The 20447-nt window shown below is 32.3% G+C and overlaps 3 protein-coding genes across 3 annotated transcripts; all 3 read right to left on the bottom strand.

The window, feature by feature from the left end:
* Positions 1–3231: 3231 nt before the first annotated feature.
* On the bottom strand, positions 3232–5744 carry LOC114407983. Its single transcript, XM_028371160.1, has 3 exons — positions 5467–5744; positions 4454–4568; positions 3232–3516 (listed from the first exon to the last, which is right to left on the bottom strand). The coding sequence occupies exons 1-3, from the start codon at positions 5692–5694 to the stop codon at positions 3443–3445; spliced, it is 417 nt and encodes a 138-aa protein (XP_028226961.1). The 5' UTR covers positions 5695–5744; the 3' UTR covers positions 3232–3442.
* Positions 5745–7182: 1438 nt separating this feature from the next.
* Positions 7183–10552, bottom strand: LOC114407967 (disease resistance protein RPM1-like). Its single transcript, XM_028371159.1, has one exon. It carries the CDS (start codon positions 10197–10199, stop codon positions 7395–7397), a length of 2805 nt encoding a protein of 934 aa, XP_028226960.1. The 5' UTR covers positions 10200–10552; the 3' UTR covers positions 7183–7394.
* Positions 10553–15280: 4728 nt separating this feature from the next.
* On the bottom strand, positions 15281–19957 carry LOC114407951 (DEAD-box ATP-dependent RNA helicase 5-like). Its single transcript, XM_028371158.1, has 13 exons — positions 19354–19957; positions 19144–19268; positions 18406–18513; positions 18174–18254; positions 17785–17863; positions 17470–17555; positions 17328–17384; positions 17171–17238; positions 17027–17095; positions 16809–16902; positions 16153–16317; positions 15936–16028; positions 15281–15779 (listed from the first exon to the last, which is right to left on the bottom strand). Exons 1-13 carry the CDS (start codon positions 19847–19849, stop codon positions 15687–15689), a joined length of 1614 nt encoding a protein of 537 aa, XP_028226959.1. The 5' UTR covers positions 19850–19957; the 3' UTR covers positions 15281–15686.
* Positions 19958–20447: the final 490 nt, after the last annotated feature.

The following is a 20447-nucleotide window of genomic DNA, read 5'->3' as shown; positions in this document are numbered from 1 at the left end:
AAGTAAAGCCTAAAAGTTATCCTAAAATATGTTTAGTTCGGCTAAAGGCTTAAAAGTTATCATAAAATATGTTTCAAGGGAAAAATCAATATGTAAAATTGTTGACTTACTTTTAGTTTGATAATATATGAGGAAGAAACGCGTGAAGGATACTAAAATGATATTCCTTACCGGAATGCAACTTCTATTCAGAATTGCTAAACATGATGTATTATAAGGGTAGAATTTTGGGAGAAAAAAAAATACTTCATGAATTTTATAAAGTAACTTATATAAGGGAATAGCAAAAACTTCTTAAATGTCACTTATAAAAAGAAACAGGCAATATTTGATGCAAGTTTTAGAGGTGAGGTTTGAATTCATAAGTAGCTATTTTTTCATAAGCAAGTAAATGATTAAATTAGATACGATCAGCTACCAATATGTTAATTATAATGACAATAAATAACGTCATTTAGGTGCTAAAATTAGAACCAACGGATATGCTGAAGTATCTAAGAAGCAAGAAGTCTCTGCAGGTTCTTTCTTTGGAAAATACGAATATATATGATTACACACCAACCATACTAAGAAGGTGATTTACATAGAAATTGTATATAAATTGGCACTTTCGGCTTTCCTTTGCCTTAAAACTGTGGGCTTTTGTATGGTGTCTTGTTGTCCACATAATAATGGGCTCTGTGTTTGACTACAATAAGAATCTTGGAACATGCTCAATGAATCAAACGACCATTTACATTTTTATTGTAGACTAAGTGGAAAAATGATAAATATAGACGATACCAAATTATAATATAAAGAGAGCAAATTGGTTTGTTAGAAGCAAAGTCAAAGACAGTAAAGTCTCATGTATCTCTGATGTGGCCATTTTGGGTTTTTATTCAAAAGCTACTTGTGTGAATTAGAAAGAAAAAAAAAACATTTCGGTAATGGAAAAACGAGTAAATTTTTCCATTCACACGCTGGATAGTGCTAGAGACGTGTATTCTTTAATACCTTGAGCGTATAATGTATTATGGAAAATATGCTAGAGAAGTGTATCATGGAAAATGTCCTTGTTGATGTAATTTACACAAGGACTAAGAATTTGTACCTTGAGTAGTATGCAATGTCTTCTACAATAAAATGCAATTTTCAAACATTTTCCATATATAAAAAAAAGGGGTTTTGTTTTGGAAACAAGGCTTGAGTTGTGAGTACTGGAAAATCAACAAAGCTAGTAGAACACTACACAAGCATCTTGTGAAATATCGAACTATATATATTACAAGTAGGTTGAGTCTTTTTCTTTCCAGGAGCTGTTTTTTTATTAATCAGAAGCAACTAGTTTTTATTATTGGTTAGCAGAAGAAATTATTTTTGTTATTAGTTAACATAATAGTTCCGTATATTCTTACACACAATTAGATAAAAATTATCAAAAGCTCACTGTTAATTTGTTATGATCTCGGTTGTTCATATTGGGTTTTTATTCAAAAGCTACTTAAACTTTGTGCATGAGAAAGTGTAATTGGAATGTGTGAATCTCTTACACAAATCTCAATATTATTGACTCCTAACAAACGATATCATGTTTAAAAAAGAATTCAAAATCTTGTTCTACTTTATTCTTTTAGGATAAGTGGCGAATATAACTTCCTATGTTATCACCCGAAATAACGTTTTTCTAATAATTCCAATTAAAGTATGCTATCTAGACCAAAATAAAAAATCTCTAACATTCGAGTAAGGATCAAGTAGAGTAACAATATCAATGAGGATAAGACTTACTTAAAGAGGGGAGGGGTCCTAATGTGTAATTACAGGCAAGTGGAGGTGGTGTATTTGGTGGGAAATCTAGCGAAAATTATTGGAAAATATTTTCCTATATAATTTAAAATTTAAAGTAAATATATATTTTTTCCTCAATCAATTTTTTTTTCTAAAGATAAAAACTATTCCCTATTTGTTTATTCTTATCTTTCAGAAATTGTGTTTGACTAGGTCTTTAATTATTTTTATCCGTTGGAGGTCTTTTGCATGTTATTAAGATTTATTTTGTTTGTTATTTGGTTTATTAGTTGTGATACTTGGGATTCACATTTGGCGGTTTTTTTTTATATATAGCTTCCTCTTACGGGAAAATAAAGAGAATAGGTACACACCTACAACAAAATATAATATAATTTGCTTATTTCTCATATTCATAAAATTATATTATATACTTATTCTACCAGTGCAATGCAGTAGGGATATTTTTTCTCTAAGGACAACACATAGTGCTCTTCAATCTAGGCTCTTTTAAACTCTTCTACTATTAAATTTTAAATTTTAAATTTTATAATAATTGATTATTGTCAATTTTGTATGTGTTATGATTCTATTTGAATTTATTCTACTGCTATATTTATTGTTTATGCCTTCCTAACTATTTATCTAGCATAAATCACTGAACTATTCTCAAGAGACTCACATATTGGCTAAGGATTTCATGTTGAGAGATAATATTTGATAGGTTGCTTATGCTATGATAGATAGTATAGTAGATAGTGACAAAATGCAAGATCCATATTGATATCAAAGGCCCCAATGAGCGATTTGAGGTTGGAGTGAAGAGTCGGACATCATTATCAACCATAGTTTTGGTTCGAATTAAGCCACTCGTACAAGGATAAGAGTTTGGCCCTGTATATTGTATAAAACAATAACAAATAATAAATTAAGATTAATTAATAAAGTCAAAGATGACTTATTTGTTTATAAAGTATATAAATTCATAATGAAGTTAAATTTAGCTCTTATGGGTTTTTTTAACTTTAACTTTGCCTTCTAATGATTGTTTAAATTTAAATTCTTAATAGAAACATATAAAAATATTTTATTAATTTAATTGCTTGCTTTATGTTCTAAAACTCTCTTCATTAAAAAAAGTTTCTAATCATTATTTGGACAAATTCGTTAAAATCATAATTCTCCCTGTTTTATACTTCACACAATCCAACATTTGCAGGTTCTAATGTCGTTAGTACACCATCCCTTTAAAGTGTCGGGGGGGAAAAAGCTACAAGTTCACAAAATCCCTGGTAAGATAATGAGCAAGATAATTTCCTAACAAAAAAGAGATGATAATTAATGATTAATTCATCCATTTATTAACTGAAAATAATATTTCCTTTAACTTATCCAATAGAGAATTTCAAGGTTGACTAACTACTAAAATTAGATCAGATTAGATTAGGGCTGCTATCAATATTCTCAAGGATCTCTAGCTTTTGTAAAGATAATGAAATAATCAAATTGTCATGCTGCTCAATTTGTAATATATATAACTGAAAATTAAGAGTTAAACAATACCACGAGTGATCAATCAGGAAAGGGTTAAACATAAAGATAAGTCTATTTCCTCTTCTAAGTTCTTTCCCTTTTTCCATTCACATTCTTTTTTGTGCTTCCCCCATTGTCTTCAACGAACTTTGCGAACTTTATCTTCCTGTCCTATGCCCAAGGATTTCTGGGCATTTGCAATACCTTCAGGATCTGCAACATAAACCATGTTATTTTTATGTTATTATATAAACGGGGCAATATCTCAAGTTTGATGGATATTTGTTGCATTTGAAACGCAAGGAAACATAAAAGATTAACAAATACTTGCTTTCCAAAATAAACACACTACTAATTCGATGAAAAACACAGAATTACAACCAATAATTTTTTACCATCATAGATGATAACATGCCAAATAAAACAGAGAAACTCATGTAATCAATTTACACGGTATACAATATATGATGAATAATGAAAGAGAAGGGGCAAAATGGTTTGAGAATGCTGTGCACATATAAAGCAGTAAAGGTGAGCACAGAATAACAGATGACCTGAAGGCTTTGCAAAAAATACGAGAACATATTTAGTTTGAAGAAAGATGCAAGTAGGACAATCGATTATTGATTGAAAATAATACTCCTCAGGTGCTACAAAACTAAAATTGATGTATAGAATGTGCTAGAAGGAGTGTATAAGAGAGTGTGTTACTGGCACTCCTCATGTTTAAACTGATGAAAAGGGTTAGAAGGGAATAATACGTAATAGAATGCTATTTGATTGCCATTGCTTTGATTTTTTGAAAACTAAAATACAGCGGAATGAAATGAAATGAAACCTGATGAAATAGATTCCATCCCTTCTCAACAACAGAAGCCTTTATTTTTCTCCCCCAATTTGGAAGCATTATGAGACAGAATCAACTTATTGTTTACTAATCCCCTTACTATTTTGTTCACTTTCCAAATAATTGAATGAAAAATTTTCTCCATTCCCATCATAAAATGTCCAAATGACTATTTGGTAATTTTATTTACTTCTATCACATTTCATTCTGCTTAAAATAATTAAATCAGTTTAGTTCTATAATCTATATATTATATTCTATTCAACCTCAGCTGTGGAAAAAGGTGCAACAAATCAAACATACCAAAGAATTGTGTGAAAATGCGAGTGAAGAAGTTCAAGTTGCGAGAGACATTGTATGCCATGACAGGAGGAAGAGGTTTCACCATAGTGTCAATGCTAAAAACACGCTGAAGAAACTGCATTATATAAAAAAAATAAAAAAAATACATTAGTCAAAAATTTGGAGAAGAATACTAAATGCTAAATCAATTCCACAAAAAAAGAAAATGATACATAGCGTGTGTTTGGTTATTAGTTCCGTCCAACTAAACCCACATTGAAATCATGCTTTGAGATGTCTGAATGTCTTTTTTTGTAATGATGCTAACAGGTTTCCAAACATGCTTGTAGTTGTTTATAATAATGGCTTAATTGTACTTTTGGCCACTCAAGTACCAATTGCACAAATTGTGTCCTTCAAGTATCGCAATTATGTGATTTTGGTTTCGACAGTCTTTCATTAAATTTTTAACAAATTTTGTTGGTGTGGCATTGGATGATAACATGACATTTGAAACACATATGCTGACATAACTCGGTCCTTTAGGCATTGCAATTCTAAGAGATCAAAAAGTGCAATTAAGTCACATCAGCATATGTCTTTAGGCAAAACATTAGTTGTTACGTCATCACCCAGTGCCATGCAATACTTGGAGGAACCAAAATCCCACAATTGCAATACTTGGAGGACCCAATTTGCGAGCAATTGGTACCTGAGGGACCAAAATCGCACAATCACACTACCTTGAGGACCAAAAGCGCCATTTAAGTCTATAATACTATAAATATGATAACAAAGGAGAAATGGATAGCATTAGCATGTAAGGTGCACATAAAATGTAATAGCAAAAGCAAAACTGGGGATACGCTGCAATTTATAATATAATGATGAATTAAAGGTTCTAGAGCATGATACTATGTTACTAGTGAATCATAGAGTATGAGAATAAGTATCAATCTCACAAACTAATTTCCTAAATCAAACATAGCTGACAGGTTGAAAAAGTTATTAGGGATCAGGTAATGGTTAGATACCTGAAAATTGCGCTGGAAGCTGTAGCGTAGTTCAGGATCAATCTCGATTCCGAGGTCGTCGTGGAGGTCATGGTGATGATGCTTGGACTTGGAGGCAGGGACGTGCATGGTGGAAGTGCCATCACCCTGCCTCGTCACTTTCAGCTTTCCCTCTTTGAAGGATTCTTCACTCTCCTCGCCTCTCCACGGCGCCGATGACATCAATTGCTTCTTCCCCTTCTTCGTCATGCTTCTTCTTCAACCTTCCTTATCCCTATGTTTTGTTCTCTTCTGTTCCCATTTCCTAATCCTTTTATATAACCCCCACACAAACCCCAAAACCAGTAAACAATAGATTTTTTTTTTTTTTTTTACTTTAATGTTATTGCGGAGCATTTATTTTTCATATTAATCAGACTATACTTATTTGTGTAAAAATAATTTCTCTATGACATTATACATCCATCCAATATCAAATAAATAATAGATGTATGAGTCAATAAAAAAAAATACAGAGTGCACTTTTTTTTTATTTAAAAAAAGGCTATTTGGATCCTCCATAATTTAAATATATTTTCTTTTTTTAATAAGCTTGCATAAATACTGTTTATTTTATTCTTTAAATTCAAATAACCATTGTTTTTTAGGGAATTGCAAAAATTAAATTAATATATGTAATAGATTATTGTTATATTCAATTATAATAAAAAAAATAACTTTTCTTTGGATATATTTGTTGAAAAATAATTTTTTTTAGATAATAATTAATTTTATTCTGATATAGTAATGAAAATTAGTTTTTATATGTAAATTATAAAAGAAGAATATGTATGAAATTAAAAGAGAAAAAAGGAATTGAAGAATTCGGAATAATTTAGAAACAGTGTTTTTAAGGGGAATAAGTTGTTGAAAAATAAAACATAACTGAATGCATGGGAAAAAATAGTGTTTTTAAAATAAATAAAAAACTCGATTCACCAAATTTCACCATACATTATGATTATTTTTTAAAGAGCTACTTTTTTCTTTTAGGATAAATATTATTTTTAATTTATTATGTTTGAGTGTTATTTTATTTTGGTACATTAAGTTTTAAAAATTTTATTTTAGTTCTTTATGTTTTTACAGTTTTATTTTGATCCTTTATATTTTTAAAATTTTCTTTTTTATTTTGATTTTGTATGGTTTTGAAAGTTTTATTTTACTTCAATTTTTTCCTTAGCCTAGACCCAAAAATGTTAAGATAACAACCTCTCTCAATGTGAGTAAGGAAAAAAATTCATGGGACTTAAATTTGATAAAATGTCTCCACTGTTGAAATAAGATTACAACTAGATGTAAGAGATCTTTCTTCCTCACAGCCAATTAGGAGATCTCTCTTGTCTCTTCCTCTCAGTAAATTAGGATGATTTACAATAGTCTCATAGTGAAAATATTGTTCTCTCTCGAGCAGCAACTCTAACTTATCACTTTGTTGTCTCAGATGACAATAATGGCAAATTCATAACTCGTTACAATTTGTGACATTCTTGCAACTCTTACGCATTAACAGGATTACTTGAATGTGGTGCCTAACTCCTCACGACTGGTCATCACATTCTTGTAACTCTTATGCATTAACATGTTCATTTAAATTTAGCTAGTTCATTAGTTATGGAGAAATCTCCAACTGTCCAACATTTAGAGCCACAGATCATAGTCAGAGTTTCAAAAGCTAATGGATCATGGATGCTTTGGTAAACCTAAATATTGAACATTTTTTTTCAGTAACCTCAGAATTCATATTATGCTCCCTGATTTATTTGGTCGAAACATGAAGAAATTTACAGTGAGGACTCAGGTGACTGCAAAAAAACAAAATACTACATTCACTTGCATATGCAAGCTGATGTACAACAAAAAATTGTCATCACTCACACATGCAAGTATGTTAAAAGAAAAAATCAAAGTTAAACCTTCCAGAGTGTACAAATTTCAAGACTTCTCTTTGCAGTACCAGAACTGGAATCACTCTCTCTCTCTCCTAATGTCTCTAATGAGTAGACATCCCAACCCCCATCCCTCCAATAGGAGATATAAACTGCTGGGACATGTTGTACTCTCCAATAATCCTCACCTCCATTTGGACGCAGTGCTGTAATCAATTCTTCAGGCATATCAAAAAACTCTATTGATTTTAGTTTTGTTAGGTGTTCAATGCCTAATGGTACCTGCTTCAATGAATCACAGCGCTGGATGATGAGCTTTTTAAGACCAGGCATTGCTCCCTCCTCCACAGTCATTGATTTCAGTCCATCTAAATCATCAAGGCCTAACACCTTCAGACTAGGAAACCCTTTTGCCTTGAAATGCAATGTCTCACCAACATAAACTTGAAGAAACTCAAGATGTCTTAGATTTGGCAAATCTTGAAGATGTACCAGAGGATCCTCTTCTAACCGGCTCCATTTTAGAAACACTCGGACCAAATTCTTGAGAGAACTTATCCATTGGGGAAAATTGTCTAGACGCCCACCCAAGTATAACTGCTGGAGATACTGAGGAGGCCTGAAGATGTTGTGAATATCAATTATCTCATCATCTTCAATTGCAGTTATGGACAATGAGCGGAGATTGATCATCTTCTCAATGGATGAACACAAAGCAGCACCATCTTGTTTTCTCATCTTTCTGATGCCAAGCCTCCTGAGTTGAGTGAGTTTTCCTAGCTCAATCATCAAAGCCTGATTCGCCTCTATAAAACAAAGCTTTTGCAAAGATTGCATAAGTCCTATAGGGGCAGCCACCATGAAGCCATGCCTTGAATGTAAATAAGCATAGGATTCAATCTCATAACGATACACCAAGAGATGGCGTAATCGTTGGAGCTCCACAATTTCAACTGGCAATACAGTGACATAAGTGTGTTTAAGATCTAATGTCTCCAACTGCTGCAGCTTCTTAATGGAACCTGGTATGCTTTTCACCTTTGTATTCTTCAAACTCAGATACTTGAGAAGGTATAGGCTGACAATTTCAGCAGGAAAAACCTCCAAAGGTGCATCCTGCAAATCTAACACCCTGAGTAACTTATAACCAGAGGAACATAATGCACGTATAGAAAAATGCTCGAGTGAATCTGATGAGGCAAACATCAGCAGAGACCGAAGTTGGAATGTGGTCCTATTTTGTTGCACATTATTCAATGTGTTTATGATTGATAAGCGTCGAACTTTGTCTGGCCAGATTATATCTTGGTCTTTGGCTATTGTTGCAAAGTTCTGATCCTTTGACTTCAAATTGACAATCTCCCTTAGAAGATCATGCATGCGACAAGTCTTCATCCTGCCATCACTGGTTTTTGCTACCACTTGCAGCAGACTTCTGTCCAAGAGCTCCTTGAGGTAACTGTCTGCAACTTCCTCCAGTGTCTTTCCATCTTCTCCGTTCACAAACCCTTCAGCTATCCACAAGCGAATCAATCGCATGTGCTCAATAGCATGAAACTCGGGAAATATGCTTAGGTACAGCAAACAGGACTTGAGATAGTAAGGCAACTCATTGAAACTCAGGGAAAGCACTTTCTTCATATCCTCCAGTTTGTCATTGCCTTCAATTTCAGACCCAAAACTTCTGTAAACCATCTGCCACTCTTCTATGTTTGCCCTGTTTTTTGTAGCCAATGCACCACCAATTGCCACAATTGCCAGTGGCAACCCCCCACACATTTTTAAGATATTCCTGCAAACTGCCTCCAGATAAGGAGGGCATGGGTTACCCTGAAATGTTTTCTTGCAGAAAAGATACCAACTTTCTTCCTCAGGTAAGAATTCAAGGTTAAAATCCTTACCCAATTCAGCACAGGAATACAAAGCTATATCTTTCTTGCGTGTGGTAAGCATCACTCTACTGCCACGGTTGTTATTAGGCAAAGCAAGTTTGACAGAATCCCATACCTTTACATGCCACACATCATCCAGCACAATGAGATACCTGCTTTGCTGAAGCAAGTTCTTGATCAACTCTTTGAGCTGGTCACTCTTCATTTGTCCAACTGCTTCCGGAGATGGTTTGCCAATGACATTATGGAGCTGTTGAACCAGGTCTTTCAGGAGCACTTCTAGTTGAAAAGACTGAGAAACATTAATCCAAGCATGAATCCTGAAACGCTTCTTCACTTTTGGATCATCATAGACTTGTTTTGCCAAGGTGGTTTTCCCCAACCCTCCCATCCCATAAATGGGAATCACAGCCCTACCTGCTTCTTCATTGAAAAGCAAGTCACTGAGCTGCCTTTTGGGTTTGTCAATACCCACCAAATCAGCTTCTTCTAGCAGAAGTGCATCTCCTTGGCTATCAAGCCTTAACCGTTGACTTGAGCCTGAGCCAATCCCAGCTATGTTTGGACGTCCCTGGGAGATAATGTCCACTCTGGATTTGATATTTTGTATATTTGAAGCAATCCTATGCCGGGTGAAAAAATTCACATGAAAAGAAGAACTGTTGCCTTGTCCATGTTGATCAATAAGGCGAAGGCTAAATTCATCTATAGCATCTTCCATGTCATGAGCAACATCTCTTACTCGTTTAACCCATGCTTTGAGTTCAGGGTCTTTGTCTTCCAGAGCATCAGCCACCCTCAAGATGCCCCTGTGGCGTTCTAGTTCATATTTGATGTGCTGAACATCTTCACGGACCCCTCTCTGCAGATTCACTTCTGCTTGAAGTAACAAAGTCAGCTTGTCCAGTAAAAAGGATACTGAACTATCTGCCATGGTTTGTTTTTTTTTTTTTTTTCTCTAATGGAAGAAAGAGTTGCAAGAACTTGATGATGAGGTTTCTGGGTCTTTTTTTTTTTTTGTTCTTTTTGACAAGAATAGTTGCTATGAGTTGATGATGAAATTGTGAATTCCTTTTTGGCCCTGATGTTGTGCTTATATGGCCATGTTGAAGGTTTCGTGTCTGAATAACACCCTTATTTCTGGTCAACTGAGCATTTGATTGAATGCCTTATTTTTCCGCGTCACAAAACTGCCCAACTTCTCCACGATGAAAAAGATGTGACGTCGTATTTTACGAAAACAAACAAAAGAAGATGATGACTAGCAAAACTTTTCTGAGATCAACGAATCAAAATATTCACATCAGCATCTGGAGAAAATTGTCGTTGCAAATATACATGACAAATTCTAGAGAATAGTTCAAATCATACGCGTATTGCACACTTTGCTTTCCGTCCACATATTTGCACGAATATCAACTCAACTACCCATGTACAGTGTTATTGTGAAAGAAGTAGACCATAATCAATGCAAATTTTGATTCTTTAACAAATATATGATGTATTTAGATTAGTGAAGAATCTGTCTTTAATTATTTTGCATGAAAGTTTAGATTAAATTAAGGAAATCTCAGCTTCGTATAAAATTAAAGGAAAACTATCAATTTTTATCAGAATGGTTAGGAAGATATTTCTTAATTCTTATCAAGGGATAAAGGGTTACTCTGTAATTGAAGTCTAATTTTAACTTTGCAAGAAAAGTATTAAATTTTAGTTTAAAGCAAAGCATATCTTAAGCTTAATTTGCTTCTAAATTAAAAGTATATATATCAATGAGTTAATATTCTGTGAATAAATATGAATCTTTACTTTCTTTTAAAATAAATTATTTATATATTTTTCTTATTTTATGGCATGTATTATAAATATTAATATTAAATCAAGAGTTTAAATATAGTAAAGTACCGATTTTTTAAAAAACATCATCAGTGAATAATAAAATACAACATCATTAATGAAATAAATTACAATAAAATATGAAATATTTATATTCTAAAAAGATTAAATTAATAAAAACTATGATACTAACTAAAAACCTAATTGATTAGATCTCCTTCACTCACATAGATGGTCTGTCGCACACTCTCTCCAATCACATCCAACGGTTTGGAAACAAAGCAAATTTCTTTTTGATGTTATTCAATTTCCTAGAATGTCTTCTTATTATGAGTAGCTTTTTAACATTTACTATAATTCCCTTTAAAACATTTATTAACAATTTAAAGATATAAACAATAGCCAGAAAGAGATAAAATAAAAAGTACAAAATCATAAACATGTTTTATAATTTTAAATGCATTTATCTTTAAATACTTATTAACTTATGATCGTACAATTATAATTCACTTTAATGTTTATTTGTTATTATTTTATTTATTTCATCTTAATAGTAAAAAATTAAAAAAGCACATTGACTAGTCAATAATATAACATCAATCAACCAATATAATAATAATCTATAACTATATATATATATAAATGAAATATGATGTTTTGGTGTACACATTTTTATGTTCATTTTATTCATATAACTACATTCATCTAAGTTAATTTTGTCCCTAAAATTATCTTCACAAACCACTTACCTATTTCTATGAATATTTTTTTTGTTTAAAAAAACCATTAAGCACAGGGTGTCTATTTTTTTCCTAATAATAATAGTAGTAACAGCATTATCAATAAATTTTTTTTCCCATTGAACACGCGGTTATATCTACTAATTGGAACATAATTACATGACAGGGGATTGCAACACCTTTGACACGGTTAAGCCGAATGCCCAATCAGCCATTGGATTGTCATAAAGGACATTGACTAAATTAAAATGGTTACAAACCGAATCCCGTAATGCAAAAAATAACATTTTTTTCACTTATGCACTACATATGTTCCAAAAAAAGGTTTATTGTATAAAAAATGTAACAATTATATAATACGTATTAGTATATTGTAAATAATTAAAAGTATTTAAGAACTTAATAAATTATGCCTTTGTTGTACTTTAAAGGACAGAAAAGTTGTTTTTTTTTATAAAATGTAATTAGAGTTTCTCTGCAACTTCTGAGTGGTTGCTTCATCATTCCCTGAATACTTTTTCAATGATTAATGGCTTCTAATACGCGTTCAGACGACTAGATTGTGTAGGTTACAGCCTCCGTAACTGTTCAATTATTGGCTTTTTCTTTGTACCTAAGGAAATGGGGAATGTCTAATTTTCAAAATATAGCATTATTCCTTCTTGTAGGTTATTATGGAGAGCAAGTCATTCGGGCAACTTTGCAAGCTCACACGCTAATCAAGCATGAATTTGAATGTTGACTTAATGAAACCAGTTCTCTGACTTGGTGAGAAACTTCTGACAAAAGTTTAAAAAAAAATAGTCCTTGACCACAACTTCAATTACAAATATCACAGTTTTTGAAGTTATGATGATTATAATTATAATTGCATCCATCACATTTAATAACCATTACTATGGTTGCATTTTAAAACCTAGCTTTTAATTTAAATAAAGAGTTCAGTTAGGTAGATTTCTTGACGAGAAATTATAATAGAAGGAAGTAGGAAATAACAAAACAATTTTTCCAAATCAATCTTTTATCATTAATTTAAAATCAATTTATACACCTTAGTTTTTCTTTTCTTTTCAAGCAAAAAGGCAATGTATATTATATGCACATTAGTTATGAGCAAGAATATAAATCAATTAACATGAAATTATTTTAACTCAAAAAATGTACGTGGTTTAGAAAAAAATATATATAGACCTTAATTTTTTAATAAGCTAGATGAAAAGATCTTAAAAAATTAAAGTGTATACATTGATTTTAATTTATTAAAAATTAATTATTTTTACTTTCTTATTTTCTCTTATGAATATTTGTTAAAACTTTATCTAAACTAGACTATAGGTCAAATAAAAAAAAACTAGACTATAGGTTAGTTGGTACAAGTTTTTTTTTTTTTTTAACAGACAGTTGGTATAACTTTTAGTTACATACATTGTTTATTGTTTGATTGTCACTAATAATTTTAAAGGGAAATATTTTCTATATGGAAAGCAAATGATCCGACAAGGTTAGCATTGACCTCTGATAATTTAGGATTTATTTCATTTTAAATGAGAAGATTTTATAAAGTAAGCGAAGAAACATATATTTGTAATTAATTTAAGTTATGCATTTTTGAACTTAAAGCTTTAAACGAATAGTAGATACATTCTTTTTTTTTTACTTCATAATTTTTCTCATTTTAAATGCATTAAATCATATAATTTGCTATTCTTTTAATTTTAAATTATATATTATTTAAGATAGAGCAACATATTTTAGGAAAGTTATTAATTATATAAATAATAAATATTTTTTATTAAATAAAACATATTTATTAAAAAATGTAAATAATGTAAACTGTAGCTGTAAATTAGTTTATAATTTCTTTGGTCTTCGGCCAAGAAAGGTTTACTAGCGAAACAAATTTCATCAAATAACTTTTTTGACTTTTATTATATATAAAAAGATAGATTTATTTACACCACTACAACTCTTTACATAATTAAATAACATTTTATTAAACAATACCATTTTTAAAAATAAATAAATAAATATATATATATTATTTTCAAAATTATTTAATATCTTATTAATATGTATCAAAATTAATATAATATATGCTTTCAAAATATGCAAAAATAAAAATCATTTAATTATCTTTATATGATCTTATTTAAAATACTCAACTCATAATTTTGTAATTTCCATAAATTTTAACTTATTATAAAATATGTAAAAGAATATGTTGTTTATGTCAACCTACATAAATAAATAAGTAACATTAACCTTGAATCAAATGATTTTAAATATAATTTAAAAATTCAATCCGATCCAGATTCAATGGCATAACCAGATCAGTTTGATTAATGAACTGACCATACATCTAATCCAATTAGATCCGACCAATTTTGGATAACCCGACTACACAAACAGATTTTTAAAACTATTTTCGTGTTTAAAAAAAAAAAAAGGACTCCAAAACACTATCGTGCCACCACATCACACCCATTTCCAATGAATTTTTCTGTGATTTTTTGTCTGTTCTAACTAATAGCTCAAACTAGTAGCACAACGGTATTCATTTTTTCAATTGCAGCCATTGTTGTCAAAATAACTTTGTTATTATGATTCACGACATTCATTACAACTGAAGGTCTTCTCATTACAAATTAAACTTTCAAATATTAAATGTTGCTTAAAAATTATTAGCAAGACCATCAAACTTGAAAGTTTGTACAGATTCATAAGAGCTCCATAAACTTATAAGAGACTACTTCATATAACAATAATAACAAAATACTTATAAATAACATACCAATAAAATATTTTAATAACATAATAAAGTAAAATAATAAATAAAAATTCTACAATACTTAAATAACCAAGTCTAATAATGCATCACTATAAAATAATAACTTGCGAAAATAATAGTAGTGATAGAATATTTACATTGAAGACTTGTTGGAGAATGAGTTTGATGTTGATAGAGACGAAGGTTCCTCAATTTAGGAATGACACATCAAATGATGTATATTAAACCCTAAACACATTAAAAAAAATAATAAAAAAATATATTTATGTCTAATTTTTTCAACTTATTGACTCGCAAACTCGATGGTAAACTAAAGAGTCTACCAACTTTGCACCAGATTTATAAAATCTACCCAAAAACTACAGAGTTTGCAATTGAGAGTTTGCATACAAGTCAACTCATAAGTGAACTCATAAACTTAACGAATTAACTCAAGAGTTTGATAGTCATAATGGGCAAAATCACATGGCTAAACAGCTCAAAGTGGACCTTATGTTAAAATATCTTTTCATGTGCAGGTATTATAACCTCACGACGGAACTGGAGACAATAACACTGAAGGGGATCTTCTCAATTGAAAGATCCCTACTATATATAATACAGATTCCAGCTAACGCAAAAAAAAATAAAAAAATAATAACACCATCCTCATTAACAATCCACATAAATTGGTATAACAAGCATAGTTATGGTTACAGAATTAATGTAGCAGTCGGGGAGATAAAATTTAACTGCGAGCTACCACCAAATGAAAATAGTAAATTAATTAATTAATCAATTAAAAATCTAAAATGTCAAACCCTGGAAATTGTAACTTATAAGACAATTCTAGACAGCTAAAAATATGTGTGAATACAAAATTATCATCTCAAAGTGAAGACAAAAACAAAAGAAAGCACAGATGGGTGCATGCTACAACATGAAAAGACTCACTAATCTATTTATAACTAACCTTTTTTATTACCTCTTAAAGTAATAAATAACTCGGCCAAAAAGAGTAAGAAATGACCGAATTCATATATTTCTTCAGCCAAAAATAAACACAAGTAGCCAGCACTTAGTCTTCATCAGAGTCGTCAAATGTTTTCTTTTGAGACTTTGGAGCATCAACAGGAATTTCCTTGAAGTGTGCCCCATAAAGTTTGGACTCCTATCATAGATTGAAAATTTATAGTTTTATCAATCAATCAAATGTTTTGCACAAGACAAGAGTTAAAGGATTGCCAAAACAACGAAATGTTTATCCTAGCTCCATCATAGAAAAAATCTAAACTGGTGCATAGATAAAGTGGAAAAGAAAATAGACCTTTTTCTTTACATGTGTGCCAAATTTCAGGAGGGCATCCGGTACAATTTGCCCTGCTTCTCTTAAAACATTCACCAGCTCCCCAGCAAGTCCCTGAAAATTTCCATTCTTAAGTTGATACCAGGGTGAAAAGACAAAAACACCAATTATATATAATAGAAACAGCATGCATGGGTGCAAAGAAGAACCTAGAATATATAAAGAGAATTTATACTACCTTATTCTGCTGCATAAAGAATGTATGGGCAACACCTTTTTTACCAGCTCGTCCAGTTCGCCCAATTCTATGAACATAATCTTCTGTAGTCAGAGGAAAACTATAGTTTATCACTACTTCAACATCTGGAATATCCAATCCTCGTGCGGCCACATCAGTAGCAATCTGCTCATTGAATTGTTAAGTCAAATATATGACTGAATAAAACAACAAAAGTGTGCAGAATGTTTGAGGGATCATGTCATTCGTACTTTACCCAGTACAGGCATTCACAGGAGCCCTTACAATGATATTAAAGTTTAAAAATAGATTGACCCAATAATTTCTTTGCAATCAGTACATTCTTTTTGTTGAGGACTAAGGGGAATTAAAAAGCGGATTTAAATTCATCCACAAGTCAGTACTGTAAAAATACTAAAACTAGAACTTTCAAAGGGAGAAGGAACGAAGCACAGAAGAATCTGGATATAAACATTATCCAGAGATAGCAAATATAGAACAATGTTCCAAAATCATAATTATAAAATGATGAGAAGAAAATAACCATTTTCCAATAAAGCCACAATATCATGAAGAAAACAGTCAAACATAAATACCAATTCATAAATTTGTTCTAACTTTTGAGCCAACAATAATTCCAATGTAAAATAGGTTACCATCAAAGGACAGCTTGCATTCTTGAACAATGAGAGTGCCTTTGTGCGATCATGTTGGGCTTTGTCCCCGTGTATTGATACAACCTTCCAACCCCTGAAGATGGTATTTAACATATCCTGAGAGGCTATTATAATTATATCATCAAGTGCTTAGAGCCAGCACCAGATTTTTCACCAGGGAAATTTAAAAAATAAAATTGCATGCGTGTGTTACATACCCTTCTTGAAGCATATTTTCAACTCGTTTGGCTTCCAATTTGTACAAAACAAAAACCAATACTCGATTCCTGAGAAAAGGTACAAGCTCTTAGTAACATGTGGAAAAACTAAACATGTAAGAAACAAACAGCAGGAAAAGATACCTCTGAGATTTGTGGTACTTTTCCAGTAAAGCAACTAGGCGCTTATCACGAGAACGGTCATCCAAGACCTATGAATGTAAAAGGAATTAATATTCACTAAAAGCATAAATACATATAAATGCATATATGAGAAATGTAGATTTGATAAAATTCACACCTCAACTATCTGCATGACATCATGATTGGCAGCTAAGTCTTCTGAGCCTACAACAACCTGTCACGAGTTTAAATATTTCTTCCTCTAAAAGCTTATATAAAAACAATAGTTGAAAGCTTTTGTTGAAAATGAAGATACAGACTTTTACAGGATTAGGATCCATAAACTCCTGTGCCAAGTAATGAACTGGCAAAGGCCATGTAGCACTGAACATAACCATTTGACGATCTGCAGACAAGTATACTCTTTTTAATGAAACAAAAATAAGCTGGGAAAATTTGAGTAAACAAAATATATCTATGTTAGCTCCATGGAGAATCAGAAGTAAGGTTCAGAGTAGTTCAACTATAACAAATTTAAGCCAACATTTTAGAAGAAAAAAAACTACAGCAAGAAATTAAGTGGAATAAGTTAATGACCAGTAATAGAGGAAACAGTTGAAAAAAATGTATCATACCAGAACACGTTTGACCCAGTATAGAGCGAACTATTTGTTCAAAACCCATGTCAAGCATCCGATCAGCTTCATCAAGTACCTAGGACAATTAAAGTAAACATTTGCAAAAGGCTCAGTATATGTTACTTAATAACAGCATCTACGTCTACTTCACAATCAATTTAAAGCCAAAGAAAATTCAGCCAAGATGCAAATTGTATGTAATAAATTCAAAATCCAACATATTCCAACATTAGAATTTTAGCAAATGTAGAACAAAGAGGCTCACACTGAGTTGCCCACCAGTGAGTCTAGCAAATAAAAGATATAACTTTTTCATAATAGAAGAATGCATTAAGAAATAAGAGTGAAGTGAAAAACAGAATTCTGCTTGACAATTTACAGCTTACCACAAAAGATACTTCTTTTAGGCAACAGATACCCATTTCAATCAGATCCTGGATACGACCAGGGGTTCCAATGACAATGTCCTGAATGGAAAAAGTAGGATTAAAAGAACAATTTGATGTTTATAAAAAAGTAACAAAAAAACTCACTCAATATGGAAGTGAACAAGCATGTGACTTCAACTGGCATTTGAATACAAGCCATCCAAAGGAACAGAAGAACTTGATAACTTACAATGCCAGATTTTAGTGAGGAGATTTGTGGCCCTTTGGAGGTTCCACCATACAAACAGATTGATTGCACACCACAAGACCTACCAGCATCACACATGACATCTGATATCTATAAAAAATTAAAGAAAATTATCAGCCATTATCTTTCAGTAAATCAGTAATACTACCCAAGACCTATGGAAGTTGGAAATGTAAGATAAAGTCACTGGTAATTTATTTGTTTTGCAGGGAAGCAAGCAACATCTGGGAGAGCAGGGCAGGGGATTAAATTGTAGAACCCGCATAACAGGAGCAGCCTAAAAAATTAAGATTATTCTGAAAAACATCAACCAATCTCCTCCTATAGACTCAATAGTGTTCCAATAAGGACTAAGGAGAGATATAACAATCTCATGGGACACCAATATTTAACTTCTCATTTCTCAATTTAATTGATGAAGCTGGATGATGAATTGCCTGTAACCTATGGCTTTCTCATGTTCGAGTATGCATCTTAAATAACAAACTCACAGCAAGCAACTACATCATTCACATTCAGTAACTTGAGAGAGAGACTAAAATTCTCTCACCATTATCAGAAATGGATAGTTTAAAAGAATCAACGAAAGTCATACAGGACTCTAATTTCAATTTGCAGCAGACAAGTGAAAATTACACATGAAATTATTTTTAAAAAAAATGAAGTTTATATTCTAATTCAATGAAACACCACCCCGTGCATCAAAAAACAAGCAAATACCTGTTGAGCTAGCTCTCTAGTGGGTGAGAGCACGAGGCCGAGAGGGTTTCGTCCCTTGGAACTTTTCCCCTTCCGCTTCCCCAAAACATGCATAACCGCCGGTATGCCGAACGCCAACGTCTTCCCTGAAAGCAAAAAACCACCAAAATTAGAACCAATTTCAAGTCACGTGAAACACAAACAACAGCAGCAGCAGCAGCATCAACACACCTGAGCCAGTGGCAGCAATTCCAATCAAATCACGACCGTCCAATAAGAAAGGCCACGCCCGGGACTGAATCGGAGAAGGCTTCTCGAAACCCTTGCAGCACTCCAGCACGTTCTCCGGCAGCCCCGAATCCGCGAAGCTCTTCACCGCGGCGTATTTCGCCTCTCCCGCATTGTTACCGGTGACCACAACAGACCCATCCGTCGCCGTTTCCTCGCGATTAGCACCATTGCCGTTGTTGTTGTTGCTATCGCCGTTGGTTTCCTCGGCGTTCCCCTTGGACTCGTGGTGCTTCTTCTTTTTCTTCTTCGATTCGGTGCCGTTTTGGGGGTCGTGTTCGTCGAGCTTTCGTTTGGGGCTGCTTTCGGTTTGGTGCTTGTCTTTGTTTTTGTTCTTCTTTTTCTTCTTCTTCTTCTTCTCGGAATCGAGCTCAGGGCTGCAGGGGGCTTCTTCGGCGACAGGTTCGCTGGCCAAAACGGCGTCGTGTTTCCGACCCATGTTTGTTTGGAGATGGAAGGTGGTTGGGTGAAGGGAAGTTGACAACGCCGCGAAGCAGCGCAGACCAGTGCCAAAAACTGCAAAGGGTGCAAGCGCGGAGATTTATAATTTTTAGGGTTTTGACTTTTGACTCTGAAAGTGTGCCAACTCGACTTCTAAAAAGGATTTTTTAGTTTTTGGTTTTATATATATATATATGAGATCCAAAAAAATTGGTAATTTAAACAAATTTCAATCAATTACAAAGAGAGTACTAGAAAGTAAGTGTTGCTAGCATTCCTTAATCATATAAATTGATTAAAACAATGGCCAAATTAGATTTTTTTTTCTTTATTTTACTTTTTTAAATTTATTTGGTTCCTTTTATTGTAATTATTAATTTTAGTCACTTATGTTGATAATGTTACCTAAAATGGTCATTTTTGTCATCTTTGTTAAATCCATGATTAAACACATGAGTCAAACATAATTTGCCTAGCACAGACTAGAATCTCTATTTTTTATAATTTAAGGGTGTCACAAGCAAGGGTTGAAGTTACTTGGCAGGTTCACTTGAGTTTTTTTAGAGAACAAAAAGAACATACAATTGATGTCTAAA

Source organism: Glycine soja, chromosome 1 (assembly GCF_004193775.1).
Source record: "Glycine soja cultivar W05 chromosome 1, ASM419377v2, whole genome shotgun sequence".
NCBI lineage: Eukaryota > Viridiplantae > Streptophyta > Magnoliopsida > Fabales > Fabaceae > Glycine > Glycine soja.
This window is presented reverse-complemented; position numbering and strand designations above follow the sequence as displayed.

Coding starts and splice junctions, on each gene's coding strand:
- LOC114407983 (XM_028371160.1), bottom strand. CDS start 5,694: ATGACGAAGAAGGGGAAGAAGCAATTGATGTCATCGGCGCCGTGGAGA. Junction 4,569..5,466: donor GCTTCCAGCGCAATTTTCAG/GTATCTAACCAT, acceptor TATATAATGCAG/TTTCTTCAGCGTGTTTTTAG. Junction 3,517..4,453: donor CATTTTCACACAATTCTTTG/GTATGTTTGATT, acceptor TTTATGTTGCAG/ATCCTGAAGGTATTGCAAAT.
- LOC114407967 (XM_028371159.1), bottom strand. CDS start 10,199: ATGGCAGATAGTTCAGTATCCTTTTTACTGGACAAGCTGACTTTGTTA.
- LOC114407951 (XM_028371158.1), bottom strand. CDS start 19,849: ATGGGTCGGAAACACGACGCCGTTTTGGCCAGCGAACCTGTCGCCGAA. Junction 18,514..19,143: donor CTAGAGAGCTAGCTCAACAG/GTATTTGCTTGT, acceptor AATTTTTTATAG/ATATCAGATGTCATGTGTGA. Junction 18,255..18,405: donor CCTCACTAAAATCTGGCATT/GTAAGTTATCAA, acceptor TTTTCCATTCAG/GACATTGTCATTGGAACCCC.